Source organism: Lates calcarifer, linkage group LG15 (assembly GCF_001640805.2).
Source record: "Lates calcarifer isolate ASB-BC8 linkage group LG15, TLL_Latcal_v3, whole genome shotgun sequence".
NCBI lineage: Eukaryota > Metazoa > Chordata > Actinopteri > Centropomidae > Lates > Lates calcarifer.
In genome coordinates this window covers 29,950,058-29,977,316 of record NC_066847.1, presented here as the reverse complement: position 1 = coordinate 29,977,316, position 27,259 = coordinate 29,950,058, and the positions used below count along the sequence as shown (strand labels likewise).

The 27,259-nt window shown below is 41.2% G+C and overlaps 1 protein-coding gene across 2 annotated transcripts in view; it reads left to right on the top strand.

Annotated features, from left to right (window-relative positions):
• The window catches only part of LOC108887327 (furin-like protease kpc-1), a 162,971-nt gene that overhangs the window by 127,843 nt on the left and 7,869 nt on the right, over nucleotides 1-27,259 (top strand). For both annotated transcript variants that reach the window (XM_051076407.1, XM_018682697.2), the window contains 4 exons: nucleotides 12,699-12,809; nucleotides 13,083-13,176; nucleotides 15,203-15,388; nucleotides 25,031-25,154. In XM_051076407.1, the coding sequence (XP_050932364.1) occupies nucleotides 12,699-12,809; nucleotides 13,083-13,176; nucleotides 15,203-15,388; nucleotides 25,031-25,154 (515 nt within the window). The remainder of the gene's footprint in view (nucleotides 1-12,698; nucleotides 12,810-13,082; nucleotides 13,177-15,202; nucleotides 15,389-25,030; nucleotides 25,155-27,259) is intronic.

Sequence of the window (27,259 nt, the reverse complement as noted above, 5' to 3'; positions counted from 1 at the left end):
TTAGACATCATACTGTAAAGTATCACAGTGTTGCAGAATGACAGGTTACCATAACTGTTACTCAGACTAGGAAAAAAAAAGAGAGAACGTTATACTTTGAAAGGTACTCTGTTGATGTCCAGCACAGATTGGTGGAGCCTCACATTAATTTTGACAGAATTTTAGAAAGTATTCATAAACAGAACAAGAACTGTGGATTTTATCTCTCATCTCTTAATACTATAGTCATACTAGAGAGAGATCCTTTCAAAGTCAGTAGTGACAAGAGGAAGAATTGTTACAACCAGTAATCCTTTCATCGTACATACTGTATGGGCATGTGAGTATTACAATAAGTCTGAACCTATTCTTAAATGCACATACCTTGGTATGCAGATAAATATAAGCGAGTGCACATGCTGTACATTAAGAGACAAGAGAAGGCAATTATACAAATGCTGGCATTCAAAGAGAACAAAGGTCATGCAGATCACATTAAAATGATAGATGTGTACAGGTAAAGTGGCTGCATTTCTGGTTGAGTACTTGTACATTTTCACTGAGTACACAGGAAAGTTTGAATTGATTTCTGATCAGTCTCTTCATAAGTGATACGGTATATTAATATATGGTATGTGCTGTATAACAGGAGGTAGAGCGGATCATCCACTAATCAGGGGGTGAGTGGTTTGATCCCTGGTCTGTGTCTATGGGCAAGATACTGAAATCGCCCCCTGATGGCTGTGCCATTATGTGAGTGTGCGTGTGAATGCTTTGGGTGGTTGATAAGACTCAGAAAGTGATCAGTGCAGTCCATTTATCATTCATATATTAATAAGGATCCATAGAACAAGTGTTGCATTTTCGATGTGTCTCACTTGTCACAAAAACACACCGCAATGCTTTATGTAATGTGTAACTTCTGTAGTTTTACTGAGTAGCTCCATTGAGATTGAATCATTTTACCAAGTGGCCAAAAGAGCAATGTAAGAAGAAGCAAAAGTGCAGTAAAAAATATATGATGATTGACTCCAAAATAAAAAATATATACTACATGAGCACTTACTGAGACCCTGAATGACCTAAAACGAAGCCTAAATAAATTCTTAAGGCTCCAACTACCCAGGTTTGTGCAGCGTTATGGAAGTCATTTTGAAATACCACTCCTTCTACAGTATGTACACGAAGAAGAAGTGTAGTGCATGTCTCTTTCCTCCAATTTGTTTCTATCTCTTCTGATAGCTCATATCAATCTGTTCACAGAGCTAAGCCTGAGTGGGCTACAGTGTAAATATCCCAGACCTATTATTACTCCAACTAAATGTTCGTAGCTGTTGTCAAGCCACTAAGTACAAAATGGTGAATTGCAGACACGAAGAGAGATAATTGCCACTCACACTGGAAATTTGGCAAGCGCCTTCCCCACGAGACCCGGATGAAATGGTGCTTCAACCCCCGAAACTGTCATTCTTAATGAAATGGTAATTACAAACCCAGCGGAACAGCTGAGGGGCCTGCCGGGGCCCACGGAGCCCAACTACCAGAATAAACCTGCTACAACAACCTGCAGAGAAGAGGGAGAGAGGGAGGGAGGCAGGAAGGAGGAGGTAGGAGGTAGAGGAGGGGAAGAGAAAGACGATATAAAGCAGGAGAGTGGTTCAGGTAGGCACTAACACCAGGAATCTGAGATTTATTTCAATTGTGAAATGTAATACACACTCCAGGTTGGAGTGTGCTGTACACTGGGACCCTCATCAATAATGCCGGCTGTGTAGAAGGCAGGAGGGGAGGTTGGTTAAAAGCGCCCACACAGCCTGGGTAATTGATTGCTTTGTAAGTGAACGTGTCTTTAACCTTTGGGAGGTCAGACCCAGTCGGACACCATCAGTCCTGCCTGGGGTTGAACCGCTTCCAGCCGTTTGTCTTCCGCTGCTCCCTCGTCTCAGGGCCGATTTGTCAAGCATGAGATGTTTTGGGTGTTTAGATTACAGGCGAGATGGGAAAACAAAGGCAAAATGCCACCCCAAACAAAAGGCCCGAGCCTGGATCTCCCACTGATCTGCAGGCCGGGCAGGAGGCCAGCTACCTGGGGTGCTGAAACTGAAAGAGGGGAGGGAGGGGGGGCTTTACTGAAACAGAGCCACAATGAAGCCCCCGAAACACAACCACTGTGGAGCTTGAACCAGAGCCAGAATGGAGGCTGAACAAGAGCCAACGTGAGAATTGAACGACAGCCAGGACGGTGACATGAGATAGAGCCGGAATAGCGCCTTGAGACGCAGCCAAAATGGCAGCTAGAGACTCCGGGGGATAGGAGGGAGCTCGGGGCGGCTAACTGTTTTCTTCATGGCAATACTCCTCATCACTGGAGGTTTTAAAGTGTCCCTTTGCCACCCTCCCAGGTACTTAGGCCTGTCTGTCTGTCAAGCTGTTAGAGAGTGACTAAAGATGATTTATCTCTTAGATTATCAGGGCCAGTAGCAGTGCCGTCACTCATACGATACCCTGAAGAGACAGGTCAGAAACAGACAACACCTCCTAGGACCAACGCTCTGACACCTTTATTTCTTATAGGAGTGTAGCTGTTTATAGCTGACCTGTACCTTTTAACACTTTGACAGGAAAAAGTCAAACTGCTATCTTGTTAAGCCTGTGTGCAGATTACAGCTGTGTATTTATTTTCAGACATGATATTTCATCACCATAAGGTAAAAGCATGCAGCTTGTTCTTGCATGCTTGTGTTAGTGTGTTTTTGTAATGTATGAACAAGTGGGTGTGTACACATGCAGGAGTTTGTGTGTGTGTGTGTGTGTGTGTGTGTGTGTGTGTGTGTGTGTGTGTGTGTGTGTGTGTGTGTTTGTGTCAAAGCACAAGGTGCTGTGTGTGCCTGCCAGTTCCATCTGCTGTTCTATTACCATAGACGTGATGTACCTGCCACTTCCCTCCTCAGCTGAGGTGTGTGTGTGTGTGTTGTATTCTCCCATCCTGTTGTTAGATCTGACAACCACTAACATGGGCTCATGGTGAAAAAAGGGGGAGAAATGCTCTCAAGTTCCAGATCCCACCCTGAGTTTGACAAACTGTCTAGAACTGTGGAAAAGCTGCACTCTCTTCTCTTAACTTACACTCCTCACCTCACTCCTTGCCTGGATTTAAGCAGCCTAGCGTTTTGACACCCCTCTCTAAAGAGGAGTGTGTCCTCAATACTATGTAATAATAGTCTGCTGCCTTTACAGAAGGTTCCCAAATTTGTTTCGTTCAGGCTCATTTATATTTCCATGCTTCATTAGGTGTTTAGCTGATTATTTCCTCTCTAACAGACTGTCTTACAATGTGTTGAAGAGTGAATTATTAAATTCAGTTGTTACATCACCAAAAGACCTGGTTTTCATTTGACAATTTTGTGACAGTGTCAATTCAATATCTAAGGCTACATCTACACTAATACATTTTAGTTTTACAATACATCATTGTTGCTACATTTACACCTGACCTCAATACTCTGGAATTTTTGAGCCCATTAAACCAAGACTTTTGGAAACTCTACTAGCCCCATTTTAGTTGAAACTCTGAGGTTTTGGTCTGGACCGGCAGAAACTTTTGAAAATGATGACACAGGTACCCATGTTCACTTCCTGATTATATCTTATAAATCAACAACTCTGAATCTATTTTATCTGCTGCCATGACCATCCTATACTCATGTGTTACTTTCAGAGACAGTTTCACCCTGTCATCAGTCCAAGCAAAGAAATCTCTGTCTTACTGTGCATGAATGGTCATGTGATATGTGTTTATCAGTGTGGACAGAAGTTATTTCTGATACAGAGCTAACACACTTCATCTGGATTGAGATTGTTTTTGTTTTAAAATACAATTTAAAAATAAAATAACACATTGGTGTGGACTTAGCCTAAACTTCAGTACTAATACCAAAATGATTGTTTGATACCTGACTTAAAGCAGCTGAAATGAATATTTACAGAGAAGTATCACCACAGTGCAGCTCCCCTCAGTTTTACAGAGCATTATAATCAGTTTCAGTTGGTTGTTAAGTTGTCTTGCTCAGAACTACTGTTTTGGCTCACTTTCACGGCTCTCATAGTGTTTTATTTTAATTGCAAGTTTAGAAACCTGCAATAAAAAAAAGAAAGAAATATAAAGCAGTTCTTCACAGAACCTGTTTTTTCAGTTAACAAAAGAAGACAACATTCTCAAATGTTACATGTTGTCTGAACACAAAAAAATACACAGGAACTTTACCCTGATAAAATAATAATTACATTGTGATAATTTTGTATTTAAATCAGTAACTATATGATCAAAGAATAATGCCTCATATTGGGTTCCAGGAACTATGGAGCCAAAGGAACTTAACTTGGGAATAAAATCAGGAACTGAAAGCTTTGTTGTGATTTCCTGTTTGTGTTTCCACCGCAGTAGAGAAACCTTGAAAATTAGGCAAATTAGTCCAAGAACAGATTTAAAAACAATGGCAAAATTTTAGATGCAGTTTTACCGTTTGAATAGATGTAACGAATGATAAAGGGAACATGCATGAGTGGAAAAGGAGACTGAATACTGCAAATTCCACCCTGATAGTTCCTGGGTCATCACTAAATTTAAACCATAGTTCCAGAATCATAAAAGTATGATTCCCAAGTTCATGAAATTGTTCCTGAGCCCCAGGAAAAGTATTTGTATTATATTGTGGAAACACAATATAGTTAAACATGTACATTTCATTTGGCATTTTAAAAAAGTACTGAAGATCAGTACCCAGCTCTAATCAACATAGAATCAAACAAAAATTCAGCACTCTGTGCCTTAGATTCCTTGTAAGATACCTGTAACCTGAGGAGGATCAAGCAAAATCAAACTACAGTTTGAGTGGAAGAGCAAATCAGTCTTGTCAGGATTTTCTCACACTTATCACCATAAATAAAGCAGTGTAATCTTGTTTAGAAAATATGACGAGACCAGCCTGATTTTTTCCCGTTTGGTCTGTCTGTGAATTGACTGAAGATCAATATCCTCGCATCTCTGTCAGCTCTATAAATCCAGATGAATATGTGGATCAGTTGCAGTTTAGTGTTTAGATGTGTGTCTGTCTGTGTGTGCGTGAAAAGAGAACTTGTGTGTGTTTGTGTGTCTGTCTTTTTGTGAAGGTGCAAAGATATAAGGAATATGGAATGTGTATGTGTGTGTGTTTGTGTGTATACATACACAACTAATGCATTCTGGCAAGTCATTTCCATTTCATACAAGGGCATAGATCGTCCAAGGCAGTGGGTCTCTCTCTCTCTCTGTCTCTCTCTCTCTCACCCTCTTTCTGGTGGGGTTGTAAAACTGGCCTTGCGTCTCTGCCCCAGCCAGATAGATTAATTAATTATCCAGACCTCCTCCTTTTTCCATTGCTGAGCCAATTACTCTGTGACTGAGCCTGTGGTCTATATACATGTGTTTTAGAAGGGAGAGAGAAAGTGCATGTGTGTGAATGTGTGTGTGAATGTTTGTTCAGGGTAATTAAAGATATAGCTCTTCCACAGACTAACAATCCCACTATCACTTAATATTATGTAGAGTAGCTATGCAATGATATTGTTTCCTGTGAAAGGTGAGTAGATATATGTGTGGGTAATTGTTGGCTAATTGAGAGGAAATGGAGGCTCTGTGTGTGTGTGTGTGTGTACACACAAGTGGGTAGAAGAGAAGAAGAAAAATCAAGTCCTCATTAGGATTAGGATTCTAAGCATTGGTGGGCCAGGGGTTTTCCTGACCCTTGACCTAAAATCATGATTGGTTATTTAGACATTATGTGTTTGTTTGGATAAATGTGATAACATATCTGAACTTTTAGCACTTCACTTATCTTCCTCTCTTTTCACTTTTGTCTTTGGAATATGGCTCGACTGAAAATCTTCCTGTCCTTTGAAAGCCTGAAGTACTGTAATACTCGAGTTGTACACAGAGAGGCAAAAAGTTGCTGGTAATTGTGCTTGTGTGTGTGTGTGTGTGTGTGTATGTGTGTACGTGGATGTACATTTGATTGATGTGTCAGCAGATAAACTGGGCTGAATGAACCAAGAGTGTGTTTGTGTGTGACATACACCGACTCGCCCTGAGGGACAGGGGAAGCGGAGCACTGCACCTCCTGCAGGGGGTGCCGTGTCTCCCGGCAGGGGGGTGCAGCAGGCAAACAGAGGGGTGCCTGTACACCCCTCCACCCAAACCCCTACGCGCGCACACACACATACACACACACACACACACACACACACACACACACACACATATATCCCTCCCCACTCCACCATACTGCGCTACAAGATGGGTGGGGGGTTGTAGGGACCCTGTGCTCTTCTAAAGCTCCACTAATGCATAATTCATGAACAAGTAGCAATTTTGATATTTTGCTAGCGGGTAAGAAAAACAGGAGAAATTTCAAAATAAAGTTCCACAGCAGCCTGTGCGCTCATCCTCCTCTACTCCTTATCCATAGTTAAAGTTTGTTGCCGCTGCGATTAGCTGACAGTGAGTGGATGGTGACTCTGCTTGGGAGTTTGTAGAGCTGTAGTTTCTACATTTTTTCAAATCCCCCCTGCACTGTAAATTAGAGCAATGACTAATGATCATCAATATTCACTATTAGTATTTGGTTAACTTGATGTTCTGTTTGGGGTCCTGGAAACTTTAGACTCTCTTCAATTCAGTAAACATACTTAACATGGTTTTATCACCTATCACCTGATTGATTTTCCTTATTTTTCCTTAATTGCTTATAAACCAGATTTAGATCTAATAACTATTGTATATGCTATATATACTAAATATTTTTTAGAATGTTTCTTCTCTTTGGGATATTAGAGATGCTATAGCTACATACAATAGAACTCTTCTGGGTTCTAATTTAACCCAAACATAAGTATGGTAATATCATTATGTGGGATAACAAACAGTACATTTCTTTGGCTGTGAATGACCCATTTCTTCATGACATAAAACAATAGAAAAGGACATTAAATATTTCCTTATTTTCTTTTATGCTAATTTATCTATTTAGTCACTTTTATCAGGCTCACTTTGAGGCTGAGGAAAATGTTACCACTTCACTACATATCTACATACTGAGTTTTAAGAAGGTCAGAAGAAAGGAAAAACATATTTGAGTGATTTTGCTTTTTTTTTTTTCACATACAGAACAAAATAGATTTTTGGCTATTGATGCTGTTTATGAAGTATATTTGCTGTCCATTATATTTTTTTAACCAGACTAACTCTTGTCTTCCTCGTAATCATTGTGGTTTCATAAACTTACCTATCATCTAAAGGTGCAATCATACAATCACCAGTCATGTTACATTTTTAATACTGTAGGTGGAATACAGATGGTTTTTGAACTTGATGTAGCTTGCATGATGAAATGATGTAGCAGATGTCATACCGTTCAATAAACACAGAAAAAACAGACTTTGTTTTTGATTGTTACATTTCTGTTTGCTCTGTCACGTTTAGTGATATGGCATCAAAACCTGGTTCCTTTGAAGAGGCAAACAAAGGCTCCTGGTTCACTGTTAGCTTTGTCCGGAGTGAAAGGAAAACACTCGGGAACCGGGAGGGAATCTTTTGCCAAGCTTGTAGTGCAGTCTCACTTGCCTTTACTCTCTCTCTCTCCCTCTCTCCCTCTCTCTCTGTCTCTCTCTCTCTCTATCTCTCTCTCTCTCTCTCTCTTTCCCCACAAGGGCAGAGACATCTAAAAGGACTGTACCTTGGTGTGCGTCCAACAAAAGCTCTCTGCTGAATTTCATCCTCTTTTGAATTTGTGTTTGAATAACACTCGAGCTACAAATCAAAATATGTTGGACACTGAGAGTGAGGTCATGGGACGTAGATCATTGTGGCTTCCAGAGAAGTCTCCTTGTGTAAGAGACGGGAAGGGTGGCTGCTACTTTGACTGATGGCTGTAGAGACTGAGAGAGCTGTTTGGTGCCCATTCTCCTGAGACTCAGTCCATGCCTGTGCCAAACCCCTCATTTTCCCCCCTGCAATATATTTCATTAAACTTTTAACTCTTTCCAAGGTAATTCACTTGACATTTCGAGGCTGTGCTGTTGAAGGCTGCTGTGTGTTTCTCTCTGTAATTTCATGTCAGAGCAGATATTTGCCTAATATAGCCCTAAAAATATATTCCAAAACCTTTTCTTTATAAAAATACACTTTCAGAACAGTAAAATGGATGAAACTATATAACATCCAAATCAACAAAGCTGAGCAGTGCAGCACAGCATTTCACAGTTACAGCCATGCAGGTCCCAGTGGCGCAGATATAATTAAGACCTCTTCTTAATTACTTAATAAGCCTAATTAGTAACATTTCTGAGCAGCAGATTTGGCTGTAGGAGCGATGGAAATCAGACGAATGTTAAGTCTATTTGTTATTTCATTTAAATCCTAATGTTAATGAAATTAGTGCATCATGATATAACAGAGACAAACCACACTGGGATTGACCATAGGGTTAATACAGTTTTTTTATGCTCCTGATAAACATTCAATTAAGTAGCACAAAACGAGGACAAAAAAATAGAGGACGAAAGTAAATATAGTTTTTGTTTTCTGATTCAGTCATCAAGCCTTCATTGTATCCACTCTTTGTTCATTTTTCATTAATCCATGGCCAGATGTGATGGAGAGGTGCGTGAAACTGACCGGGGGTCTGCTATGTTGTCGTCTAAGGCAACTAACTAAGGCAAGCCCACCAATCATGCTCTGGAGCTGCTGCTGCATTCTTGGCCACTTAATTAGAAGTTGTTGATACCACAGAAGGTGTCACCAACCTTTTCAGGCACTGAACAGATGGTGTCCCCTCTTTTTGAGGTCCTGCCAGTGCCCACTCTGTGGCTCCTGGGAAAATGACCTAACTCACAGGCAGCTGCTTAGTGCGGCTTGAGTGATTCTTTACAGCCACTTCTATTGGGGGGGACTTAGCAGGACGTACCACTGCAAACAAGGGGTGAGACCGCCACAGTTAGGTCCCTGGATAGCTGCAAAAATCTGTTTTGGTTGCAGCATTGCAGTTGTTAAAGCTGTGTTTTTAATGGTGTGTGCAAAGATGAAGCAAAGACCTCAACCCTGGAGAGCTTGATGTCTCATTGCTAGTTGGGTTTGTGTGCACCTTCCTCTGCCGCTGGCAGATGGTGTGAATATCAACAGAGAAAGGACCTGGGAAGGCCTGCAGAACAAAAAGTGAAAAGGGTTCCTCGACAGTTACAAAGAGACCCCATGGATAGGTGGGGGGTGAGGGGGGTAGGCCTTCATCCTAATGCATAAAAAGAAGGAGGGAGTAAAAGTTTGCAAGGGCATTCGCCGTTGAAGAGCGAGAGTGGATGGAGAAAATGCGAGGGCCGTGGATTCGATATGTGTGGAGGCGGGGGGTCGGGGGTTTAACACGCTTCGTGCTGCGTGGACAGAAGATCTGCTGTCACTCTGTAGTCGGCTTGGCTCAACCTCCCTCCAACCACGCAGGAGGTGGAGAAAGAACAAGTTGAAAATTGGATGACTGTGTGTTCTGACTAATTGCTTGATATGCATTACATTATGTGGGTTCCATCTTAAAGACATTTTAATCTTAAACATTTTTGCAGTAATTCCAAAAATCTCAATCACATTCTTTAAAGAAAATGTTCAAATCCTGTGATTAAACTACTCAGAAAATGTCACAAACCACTGCTGCTATAAATCTTGCTCTGCACACATTTCTATTTGGAGAAATCAAAAGACTCTCGCTGAATGTGGCAGTGAGCTACTCTCTGAATTCCTTGCCACTGATGTTACTGAAAAGCTAGGGAGTCTTCTTGAAAAGCGGCTCGGCTCAGCGGTGCTGTTTCATTGACATGGCAGGGGACATAAAATCTGTCATTTTCATCATGTTCTATCGTGGGTAAACCTGTTTCCTGCAGATTTCTCTATCAGATATATGTCTGTGTGGGTTTATGGCCATGGAGCTCGGGCAGGCCCAATCGATCTGCGGGAGCTATAGGATTTAATAGGTGCACAGCTCTCGCTAAGGGGTATGGGGTGGGGAGGGTATATTTAATCACTAAAAGGGAGCAAGGTGGCAAGCCCCGGTCACCAACAGTTTCTGTTTTATGAGAAGTCAGGGTACCAGTTTTCCCCATACTGTGAAATATCTTGTGTGATCTATTGTTATTGCTGGTGTTTTTATTGTGCTTTTCCATTTTATAGGTAGCTAAATCAAGAAAACTGAGCAAAAGTATATGTTAGGTGACTGTGATGTACATCCACGTGTTGTGTCTATTTGAACTTTAATTTCTTCATGCAAGTGAAAAACTCCAGATCTGCATAAAAAAGGATCATCATTTACAGTAATGATGACAAATTATTTTCTTGAAAATACCAGGACTTCTTAGAGCTTCAGGATAAAGATTTCATATTAATAAGACTTATGTTATAAAATAAGGAAGGTGAAAAAATATTCATTAATTAATAGATTAATTTGTGAGTTAATTATCTAATTAGCATAACCAGATACTTAGTGATTATAGTCACCACCACAACTCAAGTGCCTCTTGTCGGTGTCGTTGCTTGTGAATCTGCCTCTGAGCAGTGCCATACTGAAAAGCTGTGTGTGCTCTGAAGGATAGGACTGGTGATATTTGATATTTTGTTCTATTGTCAAAAACTTCCATTGAAAGATCTAAACCCGCAATGAACTGATTTACCAGCAGGTGTTGTCTGTGGAGCTAAAGCCTAATATATCTTATTCCTCTGTGCTATAGAGGTCCATTCTTGTCCAAGAACTATGAAAAACACATCAGAGAGCCACACTGTTGCACTGGCTGACATGTCCCTTTATTTGCATGAACACTGTAGTTTATATAGAGTCAATCCCACCTACACCGTCCTGGTGCTATTAATACTCACCAGTGCACAAAATGCAGATGAGAAAATAGTGCTCCCTTCTCGCCCAACTGTTTTAGGGTGTTTAAAAGTATACTTTGAGCTGCGTTTAAAGATGTACTCTATGTCGTCAGTAGGAAGGAAGTTAGATAGTAAAACCTTGCTTTTGGGTTCAAGAAAAAAATACTGATATATAATGCTGCAATTCAGACCATGCCTTGCGTAAAAAAGAAGGCTCTGTCATTATGCCATTAAAACAGAGAAAAGTTTTAGTAAAAACACTAGAATTTGTTTAAATGCTACTTTAAATATATATTGTGGAGCATTAAAGATCACAGTCACTTGTAATCAGTTGATTTTGTTGACTTCTAACACACATTGATTACCAAATAAAAATGCCTCTCCCCTCAATCATGTAGTATAAGCTCATCTGGAATTTCAACAGCCAAATAACAATGTTTAGGTTCTTTACTCATTATAAGGATCCATGTGAACTGATGCCTTAGCAGTCACTAGTCTGGTCTCCTGCATTCAGCTGTTGTCAGCTGTGCTTTACTCCAACTCTTCATGGCTTTCACAAACCAACCCCCACCCCCACACACAAAATGACCTTGAACTTCAGCAGTGCACCTCAACCCCACACACCCGTCTGCCTAATGCTATTATGCTGGGTCCTACATGCTAAAAGTCATTGGTGGTGATAGTGGCTGATTAGATTGTGTCCATTGATCGCGCGGCATGCTGTTAGGACGAGGACGGTGTGGGCTGCAGCTCCTGCCTCTCCTCCTCACACACACTGACAGTCTGAGACAGAGGAGATGGAGCCCCATGCAGGGCAGCAGATTGAGTTATTGATCAGCTCTCTCCTTTCTCCCGTGTCTGTCTCTCTCTCTGCTGCTCCGAGAGACCCCGTCATCAGGATAATGAATTTCACTTATTGCAGATTAACGGCATAAGGTTTGTATGGTAATAATGGCAGAAATTAGCTCTTTGTCACCCCCTCTGGATTTCCTAAAGGAGGAGGGATGAAGGTTGTTACGGCTCTGTTACTCAGTCTGAGGGCTGTGATTTTAACATGAGGGAACTGAAAGAGAGAAAGTGCATGAAAACAAAAGATTTGAGGGAGAATTAAGGAGAGACTTATGAGGACTGAGATTTCAGCATCACTGAAGCAGCAGAGGAGAGTTCTGATGCAAGAAATTCAGGTTTGATGGAGGAGAGTGAAGGAGAATTTAAAGAGGAAAAGAAGACTGAATAGCAGGCTGCTCTGTGGAAAAGAGAGGGCAAAGAGGAAAGATGAGAGCGGATGATTCAAAAGAGACGTAAAGAGATGGCGAAGCACGAGCAGTAAAGTGGAGGAGAGGGAGTAAGATAGGCAGTGGTCATACAGTCACCAGGCAGCGATGCCGCTTAAGGGGCGGCCATTGTGTCTCCAGCACCCAGATTGGGGTGGTAAAGAATGAATAATGAGGCTTGATTACAGTCCGTGAGATGGCACATTGTTCAGAATCAATCCTCCAGGCAATTACAGGCGGCACAAACAGCAGCCCTCAGCCTCAGCCTGGACAGTACGGGGAAGTGATTGTGTCAGAGGACAACATCGTCTTCGTCAATGACTTGTTGCCTCCTCATGTTGGAGCCATTAGCACTTACTCTGCTCCTGCAGCACATTCAGCTGCCCACGTAGAAAAGCCTCTACTTACACATATGTGTAAGTGCAACTGCATGCTTGTGTTTATCATATACATGAACTCATATCATAGTATATAATAGAGTGAATGTTTCCTGCTTGTTTCAGATATGGCTTTGGATTGTTGGATGCAGGGCTAATGGTGCAGCAGGCCGCACACTTCAACGCTGTTGCTCCACAGAGGAAGTGCACTCAAGAAATCAGATTTTATCCCACCAGGTAAAAATCTTTCTTTTTTTTTTTTTTTCAAAATTCCTCTGGTATGTTTCTAATGTTTTATTTTTATTGCTTTTACTGATTTCTGACGTCTTCTTTCACTTTTACCTGCCTCAACAGAGCAGCTTCCACCAAAGGGATTAATAATCTTCTCATCTTCATCTATACTGTCACTGCTTTATGTGTGTGTATTCACAGTGTACAAGTGTGTACTAAGTATGTGAGAAAGAAATTTGGCTACTGACTGACAGATGTGATTGTTTTTCTTTTGGTTAGGATCCTTCCTTCAAGAGGTGGGGTCAGTGTGAATATTCAGTCAGAGGGCTGCCGTGGGAGGACTAATGAGATCAATACTCTGGAACATGTTCAGGTTAGAGAAGTTTTTTTTAACAAATCAAGTAACATGAACATACAGTACATTGACTTGAGATGTGTTGATTTCTGTGATATTTCCTGGCATCCGTTCTTCATGTATGGGAAAAGTGCTTATTTGCCCTGTTGCTGAGAGTTAGAAGATCCGTATTACTCTGTCTCCTGTCTGAACTACAGCCAGAGGCCATTTAGCTTAGCTTGACATAGGGAGTGGATGCCAGGGGGAAGCAGCTAGCCTGACTCCATCAGAAAGTTACTGTTCCCTGCTAGGAAATAGTTCGGTCATGTCAGTTTTTGTTCAGATCAGGGTGAATTACTGAGTTTTAAAGAAGCTAGCAGGTGGAATTGTTTCCTTTGGGAAGAGTCAGGCTCATTGCTCCTCCTTATTTCCAGTTGCAAATCTAAAATGACAAACTATTCTTTTAAAACAGACCGACACAAAAATTGCAGTTAAGGTGGAAAAGTCAGTTTTCACCTGCAGTATATATAGATATGCTCCTGTATACTTGTTTTGTGGTTCAGCTGTTAATCTGATCTCACAGCCTTTGTTTTTCACCTATGTTTCTCTGTTGCCCTTGACAAGATACAAATCAAGAAGTGCAGTGAAAACTTAACTTCTGCCAACAGCTGGGGAAGCTTGAAGATTTCATACAAATTGTTTTCAGGTTTCTGTGTCGTGTGTTTTATCTGAGAATAGAAGAGAGAAAAAAAGAGGATCATACTGTGATGTGTACTGTGTCGGCTGTGTCATTTGCTGAAAATGGCAAAACTGTGTTTTCTTGAGTACAGGCGCATACATGCAAATGTGTTTATGTCTGATTGTGTCAGCAGGCATACGTACGGTATGTGTCAACGTACATGCACATTTGAGTTTGTGCAAGTTATCTGTGTTTGTGAGTGTGTGTACTTGTGAAATAGCGAGGAGAGAGAGAGAGAGCGAGAGAGAGAGAGAGAGCGGGAGTGTGTCAGCATGTAAATTGAAAAGGCTTCATCTTTGCGGCTCTGCTCCCTGGCAGAAAGCGTGGGTCAGACCATCGCTGCGAGGTGTGATTGATGGACGTGTTGCCGTGGTAACACGCCGTAAACAGGAGCGGGCTGTCAGTCTTTTTGCAGCTTGGCGGCTCTCTGAGATGTGCCATTGTCACACCAGATGTGCTGCTTGTGATGAACAGGGACAGAGAGTGTTTACTGGGAGGAAATGGGGGGTGGAGGGGTTTGAGGGGTACATACGCTTATTTAAATCATTTAGCTAATATTCCCCTCAGCCATTTTTGTCACAGTGTCTTCTCCTGCTCCCTACTTTTCTTTGTCTTCATCTTTGGGTGGCTATGGACCTGGTACACACTCAATATCACAGCAATACTGATTTGATTTGGATTTAAACTTGGGGAAACAATGCAGGTTAGCACTGCACTGCAGCATTACTCTGACTGGACTAATCAGGGGAGAGCTACATTGTTTGCTCGTCTGTGTGTCACATCTATCTTCTCAGACATCAATAATCAGTACAGCAATCTCAGATTTCTTAAAGGAATAGTTTGAGTTATAGTATAGAATAGAGAATATAGAATAGTTTTAGCACAAAGACTGGAAATGGGCTGCTAAACTGGCTCTGTGCAAACATAACAAAATCCACCAACCATCATCTCTGAAGCTCACTAATTAAGACGTATCTCTTTTGTTTGATCCACACAAAAATCAGGGTGTAAAAATGACAAATAAGAATATTTCTCAAAAAGTCAAACTATTGCCTCAAAATGTGTACTGCTTGTGGAATTTGTGTTTCTTGATATTTAAGGTAAAAAAAAAAAAAAAAAGACAATTTAATCTGTAAAGACAGACACAGTATATGAAGCAGTGGTTCTGACAAGAAAGCCTGGTCATCAATAGATAACACCATTTATGTTGCTCTGTCTCTGTGCACCCACTTCCTTCGTCTTGTTTTCCTTCTTTTATATCCCTCCATCACTCTCCTTGTTCACACCTCCCTCTTTTTCCATTTCTTGCCACCTGTTTCTCACCAGGTGAGGGTGAGCATGAACGCTGTGTGTCGTGGTGACCTCTCCATAAGCTTGGAGTCTCCAGGCGGCACAGTGTCAGTGCTGCTGGACACACGACCCAATGACGACTCTACTGACGGCCTGAAAAACTGGACCTTCATGACTGTGCACTGCTGGGGGGAACAGCCAAGAGGCCTTTGGACCCTCCAGGTGAGAGAAAAAAACTGCTGCTATCTGCTTTTTGTCATTTCTAGTCACACTGGCAACATATAGCTGCTCCTCAACTGTATAAGTACTTTTTGTATTTTTGTAACTTTTTGTATTTTTATATTTTTGTCTGTCCAAGTCCTCTGTATCTCATGATAACAAGTGATAACGTTCTCTGCTAGCTTATAAAATCTACCCCAAAAAAGTCCTCTTGGCAAAGCTTATTTGCTAATTTTCACATACCCTCCTGGAATCCCTATTTCACATACCTTCTCCCATGATATAGAAATGATTTGCTCTGCTTCACATTGTCCTCTTCCAGTAGCTGTGGTGTATAGAAGTTTAAAAATAGCCCAGCCCAGCACAGCACAGCTCAGCTCAGCTTGGTTCAGTTCATTTTGCCATAGCAATGTGAATCATCCTCTACTTTCATCTCCGAGCTTCAGCCAAGCATGGCAATCTTCATTTTCCTCCCCGCACTCTTCTTTTCCTGTTTTTTTCTCTCATAAATGTGCTGATGTTTGATATGGAGGAAGGAGCTAAAATGGAAGGGAAATTAAGACTGGAAGGTTAAGTAACCTTGGCCGGGTTTGACAGACACAATACTGCCGACGTCTGATTAGAATCCATACTCACAGACAGTAGCGCACTGAGGTCATTTACTGTATATATGTGTGGGTGGTAGCAGTAAAGGTGTGGGGGAATGGGGGGGCTCTCACTGCGTATGTATGTGTGTGTGTGTGTGTGTGTGTGTGCAAATAGGCATCATCCTTGTAAACAGTTGGAGGTTTATAGAGAAAAAGCTGTGAAGATGAAAGACACCCGCCCCCTGTCCTCTATCACCTACCTCTTCCTGCAAACACACACACACACACACACACACACACGCACGCAAATACAAACACACACACACACTTTCTCTCTGTCCCTCCCTCTCTGTGTTTCTCCCACGTCCTCGTGCAGATTTACTGTCCCCTCTGTGACCAATTACCAGGACCCAGTGTGTCGCAGAGACGGGGAGGAAACACCGTGAAGCCGAGCCACATAACGGCGCCGCTGCTCATTACCGGAGGGCCGAGACGAGTCACCGTGATGCTCGCAACACGAATTAACGCTCGCATCTGACGTGCTGTATGCCTTAGCACACCGCTAATCAGCATATACACATAACATACCGATTGGTTTAACGTAGGTTGTCAACTTTGCCGTAGATTGGTAGAGAGACATGTACACACACAATGACAAATAGAGTGCTAAAAGTAAGATGGAGTGTTACAATGTATGAGGGTAACACACATCTAAAAATGAACTTGAAACAACGTCCAGTCTACATCCTAACTGGCCTTTGAATACATTTAAAGCTCTGTTTCAGAAGTTTAAGTCTACTAATGGTTTATTTTTGACTATTGAGTCACTGGTACAAGTACAATAATTTGTCATATTATGCTTCCAGGGACAAATCTCTATACATGTGTTATTATGTAATGATTTTTGACATTTTCCGTACTGTTCTGGAAATCAAAATTGCCTCTGACAAGCAACCGTGCCAATTAACGCTTGAAATGGTGCATAGACAGAAACAGAGCACAAACAGGACTAATAGAAAAGAGAGTGAAGGGTAAACTATAAAATGGAGGCCCTGGGAAGAGAGACTTTAACTGGACTATCTGCTGGATCAGTGTTTAAAAACTCAAGGGCAGCAGAGGAACAGGGGGGAGGAGGGGGGGGGGGGGGGGGGGGTCTGTGGAGAGTCTATATTGATTCGTCATGATGACAATTGTCAAAAAGCTCTGTGGTGCTGCTGGAATAAAAGCGGGACTGAAGTGAAAAGGGAGCGAGTGTTATGGCTCGAGGCTCGGCTGACCTTCCAGCGCTGTGAAGGAGACGAGACTGCAGGGCTGGAAACACTCTCTCTCTTCTCGTATCGTGCTCTCCCCTGTGCTCGCTCTACTGCCATCTGTGTTGCCTCAGCTCAGCTCAGACAATATTGCAGGCAGTATTGCACAGTATAGAAACCCAACAAACAGCAGGGGACAGTGTGCATTTAAACCAGACTGACATGATTAATTACATGATTTGAGAACAATAATATTTGAGCACCAATATCAATGATAACCATTAAGAATAGTTCACAGGCAGATAAAAGTGTATCAGATATCATTTTGACCATGTGTGTGCCCTTGATCTTTCTTCTGTCTCTCTCTCTCCCATTCTATCTCAAGATCTCTCCATCACTTGTTTCATTGGCACTCAATTTTTTTTTTTTACCTTTTCTCTCTCTCACACAAACACACATTATGTTTCTATATCTCCCTCGCATCCTGTCTGTCCTCATGAAGTGTGAAGAGGTAACATTCCATAGGAAATAGAATAATATGACAGTTTAAGCCATTTGGTTAGCATGTGGTTAATGTAAAGGGTCAGTTCACGCAATTTACAAAAGATTTTAAAAGACAGTATTTTCTTGCTTATTTCTAGTGCTATCTGTATATTCATATCATTGTCTGTGATATCCACCACAGTACTATAAATGTGCTGCTCTAAGCACTTGAAGAAATTGTGCGGTAACTTGTTTTCCAGGATCAGCTTCCCTTTTACTCACACACATAATCAGCACACTCATTTTCAGTGCTGTAAGCGCTATATAATAAAGGCCATTCACCACAACTGAACTAGGATCACCTTCATCAAAACTATCTACATACCAATATCCAAATCCAATGTAATATGTAATGTAGCAAATAGTCTTTTAATTGGTAACTGTGACTTTCTTTTTGTCTGCTACATAACACAATTCAGTTTCAAAGAATAAGTTGTGTGCATGAATGGGGGTTGGGGGGTGTCATTGTTGTGCTCTGCTCTCAGAGAGACAGCGTCCCATACACACCCACAAACACAGAAAAATGCACAAAGTTAAATTAAAGTATAAATACACATACACATCGCTCTCCTTTCTACACCACCTGGCTCCATGCTGCCATGCCCACAGGGAGTTTGTGTGTGTGTTTGTGTGTTTGTGTGTAGCAGGGTGACAGCGGTCTTTGAGCAGAGACATCTCTGATTCCCAGAGGATTTTGAGACTCAAGATGACTGTGACTAGTGGTGCTGTAGGAATATAATAGCACTATTTAGCCTGCAGCACTGTGTTATGTTATACACACACATACACACAATACACACACACACACACACACACACTCAAACACAGCCACCCTTGCTGGCCATGACTGACAGATCACATATTTACCATTATCATCCCTGGTGCTTCATCTGCAGTCACTCCTGTTCCTCCCCTCTTGTTTCCCCAACACATTACACAAACCAAACACACACAGTGACTAACTGATAACAGAATAACCAGCAGATAATTTAAGAACTACAGAGTTTAAGCTGTGCATGTAGCTAACAGAAACAGAACAGAACTTGAACTGAAACATTTAGACCTGATTCAACACAAGAACACCTAATATGCCACATGATTGTTTCTTATCTTGAGTTTCAGAAAAAGTAAAATGTAATGGTCTAAACACTGTCTCAGAGGCTTTTCCACCCTCACAAAAATGACCCTCTGGCAACCTACAAGCTTACTCAAAGTACAAAAAAGTTGGAAAGTGGAAAATTCAGTGAAAACTCCAGATACTGTGTGCACCTCTGAACACTTGATATAATGATAATGCTGTTTTACACTGTCAGGAAAAAATAAGGACAAAGTTTTACTTCTTTTAAAACATTTTAATTTATTCCGTTAGCTGTTTGGTATGTTCTACACTTGTAGTGCAGACACAGTGGGTGTTAGTGCAGGTGGTTACAGTATATTAACTAATGACCAACTAATTGCAAAACTAATGTTATTACTTTACTTTTAATATGTGGGAGAGGAATATTGCTACACCTCCTGGTCCACTACTTTTAATCCAAACTGAAACTGAGACAACTAGAAATAAAAAAAACGGATGAGGAATGTAGATATTTCAGCATCATTTTAAGCGGAGATGTCAGTCTTGATTTATAAATAAAGTTTCATTACTTACAAAGGTAATAATATAATTCAGTGCACTTTTGTAAACCACTTACCTCTGGTAAACAAGTGGAAAAACACCTCCAGACTTTACAGTAACAGAATCTAACTCACAAACTTGCACACAGCATCAAGTTTGGCAGACACACTGTCAAACTCCACAGTTGCAACAGTGGAAACACATTCACTCGCACACTCACACACAAAAGTGTACTCTCACCCACAAACACACACACACTCACTCTGGCCCAAGGTGGATTTCTAGAGGTGCATATATTTGCATATATCTGCATGTTTAATGAGTTTTGGGAGATCAAGCGATCCGAGCGGCCCTTTGTGGGTATTTCTTTCTTTTCTTTTTTTTTTTTTACGTGTGTGTGTGTGTGTGTGGAGGTGGGGTGGGTCTTCATGTAAATATCACCCACTGTGTGTTGGCACCCGTCACAGATGGTCGGGGGCGAGGGCACCCTGTGGGCACAGGGTACCTATTTCTGTTTGTCTGCGTGCTTTGTGTGATGCTGGGAGGCAGAGGGAGAGTGACTCTGTGCACGCGCCTGTGTGTGTTTGTTTGTGTGTGTGTGTGTGTGTATGTGTGTGTGTGTGTGTGTGTGTATACTTTGCACTGAAGGTGTTTATATGTGTCATTTACTATGTGCACTCTCGCAGTGTGTTCTTACCTATGTGTTTGCCTCTGTGCTTGTTGCAGAATGTTCGTTTGTGTGCTATGTGTGTGTGTGTGATACTGTATGTATCTGTAAGTTTCACCTCTGTGTGTGTACGCATGTGTTTGCAGTTCACTATATATTTGTGCAGTGTGCGTGTGTGTAGAATTTAAATGTTGGTGGTAGTGCAACTCTATGTGGGTTTGTTCAGTTCTTTGTATTTAAGCATGCTGCAGTGTGTGCGTGCCTGCGTGTGTATATCTCCCAGCATGCAGTGCAGCTATGATGGCCCTGTTTTGGATGATTGATGTGTTGGAGGGAGCAGCGAGGAGCTCAGGTTGGGCCAGAGCCTCAGTCTGACACACTGCTGCTTCCCTGCTGCTTTACATATGTAGACGCAGCAAGACTCCTCCTCCCCTCCCATCTGACACTGCCTCCCTTTCCAACACTGCCAGCACTCACAGGTTCTATGTAGGATTTTATTTCAAAGCTTCTGTTTATTCCATGAAAGTATACAGAGGATTGTGCTGTTTTCTACCAACTTCCTGATTCACAGTCTGAGGTGCTGGGGGTTAAAGTAATAAAACAAATTTATTTAGACTCCGACATAAATAGGTTTTGCCTCTGTCTTGTCTCCAGGCCATGACAAATTGTAATTGTTTTAAACATCTGAATCTGGTAGGTGGAAATCTCCCATTTGAGGGTTTCATTTTGTTCCAGTCCCACATCTGATTCACTAAGCTTATTGGAGGAATGATCAGTACTACACTAGTTTTCACCGGAAGATGGTCATTTTAATTTAATCCAATGAATCATTTACATTAACATATTGAATATCAGCACAATATACCAGCTATTGACAGCTGCAGTGCTGAGATATTAGTATCATTATCCAGGTGTTAAGTTAGCACAAATCAGCTGATTTCTAAAATATATTGTAGAAAACACAGATAGAATACAATAGACTACAAGATAATATACAACATTTACCTTTGATCTAATAATGTATTTAATGGACAAAAATGACTGAGTTAAGTTTTACTTCTTTTAGGACATGTAAATACATTTTGATCAACAACTCTTGTATCCAATTTTTTAAAATATTTTCTATTTTTAGCAAAGATGAGCAAAATAGCATGATAAATATATGCTCTTTGGATGTCACTCTTTGAATTTTAATTCTTAAATACTACATTATTTTAAAACGTTTGTAACATAAAGTTGTCAAAAGCTAAAGCTAAATGGATTTGTATCAGATTCAGATTTGATAAGTATGTTCAATACTTACTTAGAGCCAGTTAACTGCTGTTAAAACCCAGTCTATCCCAAGAAAATGGTCCATTCTCTCTATTCACATTTATGGCAGAATATCACAGAAGACATGTTGCAGTAGGAAAAGCACATGTGTAAATAATAAACTGGTCGATGGCTGAATTCCATTCAGCTGCTTCAGTTTCAGGGTCTTAGTATTGTGCATTCTGGGTCACTATCACACTGATTGCACACTTGAATAGAACAGAGCCATTGTTAATGTTATTAATTACACACTAGACATACACCATGACCAGATGACACTAAATAATTAGCATTCAGCAGCAAAGACTGATCTGAAAAATGTAGCAGAAAAGGATTACCACTTTTTACAAGAAGAGGTTGCTCATTCACTTTTCTAGCCTTCATTTTCTCAACCGATCGTGGAATTTGAACCAGCAACCATCCAGCACAAATTCTCATTTGTTTCTCTAAACCACTCACAGTCCTGCTAGAACTCTAGCAGGTCCTGTGCACTGGTTCTGTCCACTGATAAGTTAGTATTGCTTAACAGAAGATGAGATAACCTGACTTTTAGTCCCTAATATGAGTCAAGCTCCAAAAACACTGGATCCCACACTCATGATGCAACTCAGTAACATCTTTTAATAGACCCTTGATAAACACCCACGTTCTCGAAGCCCCGGTTTGTTTTCTTCCTGTTAAAAATCTGAAGCCTCCAAGTCAAACCCAAGAGTGATATGTCACTGGGCTTGTCAAGTCACATGAGTGATATTCTCAAACATTAGGAAACTCTTGCAGAGACACAGAGGACATTATACAACTGTTTTACAGTGGTATTCCTTAAATTCTCCTTAGTCAAGTCAAAGTCAAAGTCAGATTTATTGTCAATTCTGCCATATGTACGCACATACAGAGGACTGAAATTTACTAGTACCTTACTAGTAAATTGACCATGGCATGTAAAATCAGTGAAGTGCCTTTATAAATAAACAAGAGAAGAAATAAATGGAGAACTACAAAGTAATATGTCAGTATTTCATAATGTATTTATGAGTAAAACATTCCTTCTGAACTGGAAAGTTGCTGCAATGCCTTCTGTCCCTGGTGTTTTCCTTCTTTTCATCTCACTTTATCTATCGTACTTTCCATCCTCCTGTCTGTCTCTGTCCTGTCCCACCTCTGTATTACCATCTCTCTCTGAACTTCTCTTCTCAGGCTCATCCTCTATCACTGGGTCTCACTTTCCTTTCTCTGACACTCAGCTTCGATATCCTGCCATCTCTCCCCTATCACTAATCCCCACCACCACCTCTCTCTTTTTTTCTCTGTAGTTTCTCTCTCTGGCTTTGAAATCCTTTTCCTCTTCCCTCTGTTCCTCTGCTTCTGCTAATCCTTTCAATTTCTTTGTCTCTCTTTTGTCTATAAGTCAGTTTAATTTCTTTATGCCCTGATTTTTTCTCTGCTTGTAGTTCTCACAGTTTTTATTCCACTGTAGTTACACATCCTTTTAATCACGCCAGTAATACAATACCTGCTCATTAATAGCCAACTAGAGGCTATGTTATATTAAGATAAAGAGCACTTATGGCTGACATCCTCACCAAACATTACAACATATTTTACTGCTACACAAAATATTTGGCATTCAGAAACAGTATTTATAGATTTCAATGGCTCTTGTGTTAGCAGAGTAACTTTATGTTAAAAATGAACTCCGGCTGAATTAAAAACAATCAGGTAGCTCAAAATATTTGACTCATGAGGTTTCCCAGGGACAGCAGGATCGCAGCGCCTAGCAGAGCCATGTCGACTCAGTAGAAAGGCATGCTGGGAGGCTGGGAGGCATGAGAGGGATATCGATCTACCTGTAGCATCCAGCTGTTTGTTTACCAACAACAAATCAATGCAGCGCTCGGCTGGGGGCCGCCATGCCTGGCCTCTGGTCCTCTCAGAGCACTCGCACATACACACACATTCACAGTATACTTCACTGTTTGCACACTTTATTATATTGCTGATTTAATTTTAAATGGGAAATGTTTTTAGAGGTGTTTGTAAATTTATTAAAAATCTAAATCTCTTATTTACAAAAGTATTCTGACCTTTTGCTGTGGTCAGGTGTTTCCTCTTTGCTTAAACCACCCATGAGATGTGTGTAGAACTTGATTGCAGTCCACATGTGGCAAATTGAATTGACTGGATATAGTTCAGAGAGGCACACACCTGCGTATATAAGGTTCCACAACTCACACTGCAGGTCAGGACAAAAGCCCAGACCAAGTCCAAGGATCCCTCTGTGGACCTCTGCGATGAAATTGTTTTGAGTCATAGATCAGAGCAAGAGCATAAAATCATTTCTAAAGCTTTCAGTGTTCCCAGGAACACAGTGGCCTGGGAATACCAAGTCTGGAAACACCAGGACTCTTCCTATAGTTGGCTGTCCAAGCAAACTGAGTAACTGGGCAAGAAGGGGGTCAGGGAGGTCACCAAGAACCCAATGGTTACTCTAACAGAGCTTCAGATGTCTCCTGCAGGGATGGGAGAACCTGCTGGAAGGACAGTCATCTCAGCAGCACTCTATCGATCAGGTCTTTTTTGGTAGAGAGGCTAGACAGAAGCAACTTTGAAGGCATATAGCAGCCCACTCAAAGTTTGGCAAATAGCATTTAAAGGACTTAGAGAGCATGAGGAGAAAGATTCTCTGGTTTGACAGGACAAAAATTGAACCCTTTGGGTAAAACTCCAGGGATAAACTGCCTAAATCTAAGTGTGCAAAGCTTGTAGAGACTCTTAACCAAGAAACCTCAAAGTTGTAATTGCTGCCAAAGGGACCCCTACAAAGTACTAAATTAAGAGTCTGAAAAAAAAATGGAAAGGAGTGATTTTTAAAAAAAAAAAATTTGCAAACATTAAAAGAAAAAAAATGCTTTAATTTTCTCATTATGGGTTATTGAGATATTGATTGGTTATTGATAGGAAGCTTACTTGAATGTTTCAGTAAACTGTTCCAATATAATTGTAAATCAGTTAACAGCAAAATTGATTTAGTACTTTTTGATGTCTTTTTTTCTTTTGCCTTCATTTACCTAATATGACAACTGCTATGATGTGTTCGCTGACAAATAGTGCAGAGTGCAGAGTTTCTTTTTGTGCACACCTGTAAAAATGGTGAAGCAGAACTGATGTTGTTTGGTACATTTTTATTTTTACACATTGACCACTGAACACAAAAGTCATTGTGTCCAAATGAGGATTTGAAAAAAGGCAGTTCACAGTCACCATTATAGGCACCCACAGACTCAGAGCTACAAACTCTGAGAGGTAGTACTGTGTTGCTGAGCATCTTAGGAGCCTGGCTATCTGGGCATTTATGGATGAGTGTAATAATATCAAATTCTATGTATCATTTTCAGAGGCTTGGTTGCTGTAGATGATATTAGGACAGCTCTTGTTTCCTCCTAAAAAGACAGGATTGGCTCTCTCTTTGTTAAGAGGGTTGACAAAAGCCTGATAGTCAGTTTAATAGATTATTTTAGTGAGCAACATTTAATGATTTACTACACCAATCAAGTTTTAACATGTTGGCAGTCATCAGTGATTCCTCTTTCTCTACTGTGGATGTATATTAACTGTTGGAAGTTTTCCACATGAATCATTTTATGACGCCCTTGCTGATGTGTTTGTTTCCAGGTGACTGACCACAAAGGCACAGTGAGGATCTGTACAAGGCTGACTGAAGAGGAGGCAGCCGGAGCCTTGCTCAGTGTTACACTCATCCTCTATGGCACCTACCACCCACACCGGACCACGCACGGTATGTGAAAGTGTCAACCACTTGCAGAAATGAACTCATACAAACTAAGGTGAGCATGGAGGCAGGGCTATTGTAGAGATTTGACACATGCAATGGGTGTACTTTTGATAAACGGCGTCCACTGAGAGTCAAATTGATTGATGTACGAGTTCAGTAAGAAGCAGAAAATGAAAAAAAAAGAGTATGTAAGTATGAAAATGAAATTTAAAATGTGCTCTCTTAGTCAATCCCAAGTTTTCCAGTGTGGAGTGGAGAGCAAAAACGTCCTAACCCTCCTCTCTCGCCACCACCACCTGCCTTCCACCTGCCATCTCTGCTTCTTTGGCTGAACCAGTGCAGTCAGAAGAAGTCAGTCGGGCCACTGACCACAGGGACTGTGATGTGTAATTACAGCGTGACCCCTAGCTGCCCCTCCCCAGTCCCACCCCCTCCTCCACAGTGTGTGTCAGCTCCCCCAGTGCCCACGACCTCCACACACATGCACACACGCTCACGCACACACCTCGTTAGCCACACCGGCACGAAGCCACAGCATCGTCCTTCCTGTCCCTGTTGGGGGTTTTAGGGTTGTTAGAATCACCGAGGCATGCTGGGAGAAAGACACTGAACCAGACTTTCCTGTTGATCTCTGTCAACGGGGGTTCCCACTGGTCATGGAGGTCCTGGAATATCTTGGACTTTTGAAAGATAGCCAGGAAAAGTCAGGGACCTTAATAAATGTGCTTTTAAAGTTAGAAAATTTTACTGATGGATTTATTTTACGTGGAACTTTTTCGCTCCTTACTTGCATTAAAACCCAAATTTTAACATTTTCAACATTATTAAAAACCACACTACAAGGAAGGAAGGAAGAATGTTTTCAGGGCAAGAAACTACTCCAGCTCAGGTCTGGAAGCCTGGAAAAAGATGGAAAGCTCTTGGAATTTCACCTGAGGGCCACAGTGGGAACCCTCTCTCCCTTTCTGTGTGTGTGTGTCTTGCTCCGTTGCTCTCTCGTCTCTTTCTGTCAAGATGCTGATCTCTCTGTTGAGAAATCAATGGCTCTCCCCCCTCCTCCTCCTCCTCTCTCCAACCATCCATGTATCCCTCTCTGTGCTCCTGGATCTAACCCAAGTTCAAGCTGTTAGTCAATCTGCTGTCTACACACACACACACACATGCACGCACAGCTCATTCACAGGTTCTTACAGTGTTGCTGCTCCTCAGTCATCTCCCCAATGACATCATTCTGTAGTAGTTTACCACACTGTGCTCTGAACTTCACCCACAGCCATGACATTTTGAGTGTTATTTCCAGACAAGCTCCTGCTATGCTTGAAGAACAGAATATGTTTGAATGCTGTTTGGAGCTTTTCATGTGATTAACATATATTTAGGAAACACTTTGAAACTTTGGAAAATACACTTAATCTTACAGAGACTTAGATGAAGAGATCAATGCCATTCTCATGCCTATATGCTAATTACTGTATTTACATCCTGTTAGCTAAAAATGGATTATATTCAACTCAGTTGTACTTCTCCATTTTTTCCACACGAGCGAGCATATTTTCATGAGCTGTGATGTTTATCTGTGCACAGTCTCCCTACTTGTAATACGGGATGTAATAGGCCCTACCAGTTATGTGGACACAGCATCACACCCATATGTTATTATTAATCATCATTGACATGCTGCAGTAAATGATAAACCTGTAATCTTATGGGAAGGCTTTCAATAAAATTTTGGAACCTGGCTGCAGGTATTTACTCCCATGCAGCCACAAGAGCATTAGTGAGGTTGGGAACTGATGTTGGGTGATAAGGCCTAGCTTACAGGCATTCCTGGGTTCTAATTCATCTCAAACATGTTGAATGGATTTGAGGTCAAGACTCAGTCAAGTTCTTCCTCACCAAACTGGGCAAACCTTTTCTTTATGGAGCTGGCTTTGTGCACAGATGCGTTATGTAGAAACAGGAAACAGCCCAATACAAATGTGTATGTTAGCTTTTAGAAGCGAGTTTGTGAATGTCACAGTTTGTGTCTGTTTAGCTGGAGAAAATCAGAAATTCATGTCCAGAGAGATTTAGTTTTATTGGAGGATTCCCAGTTTTTACTGCAGTGA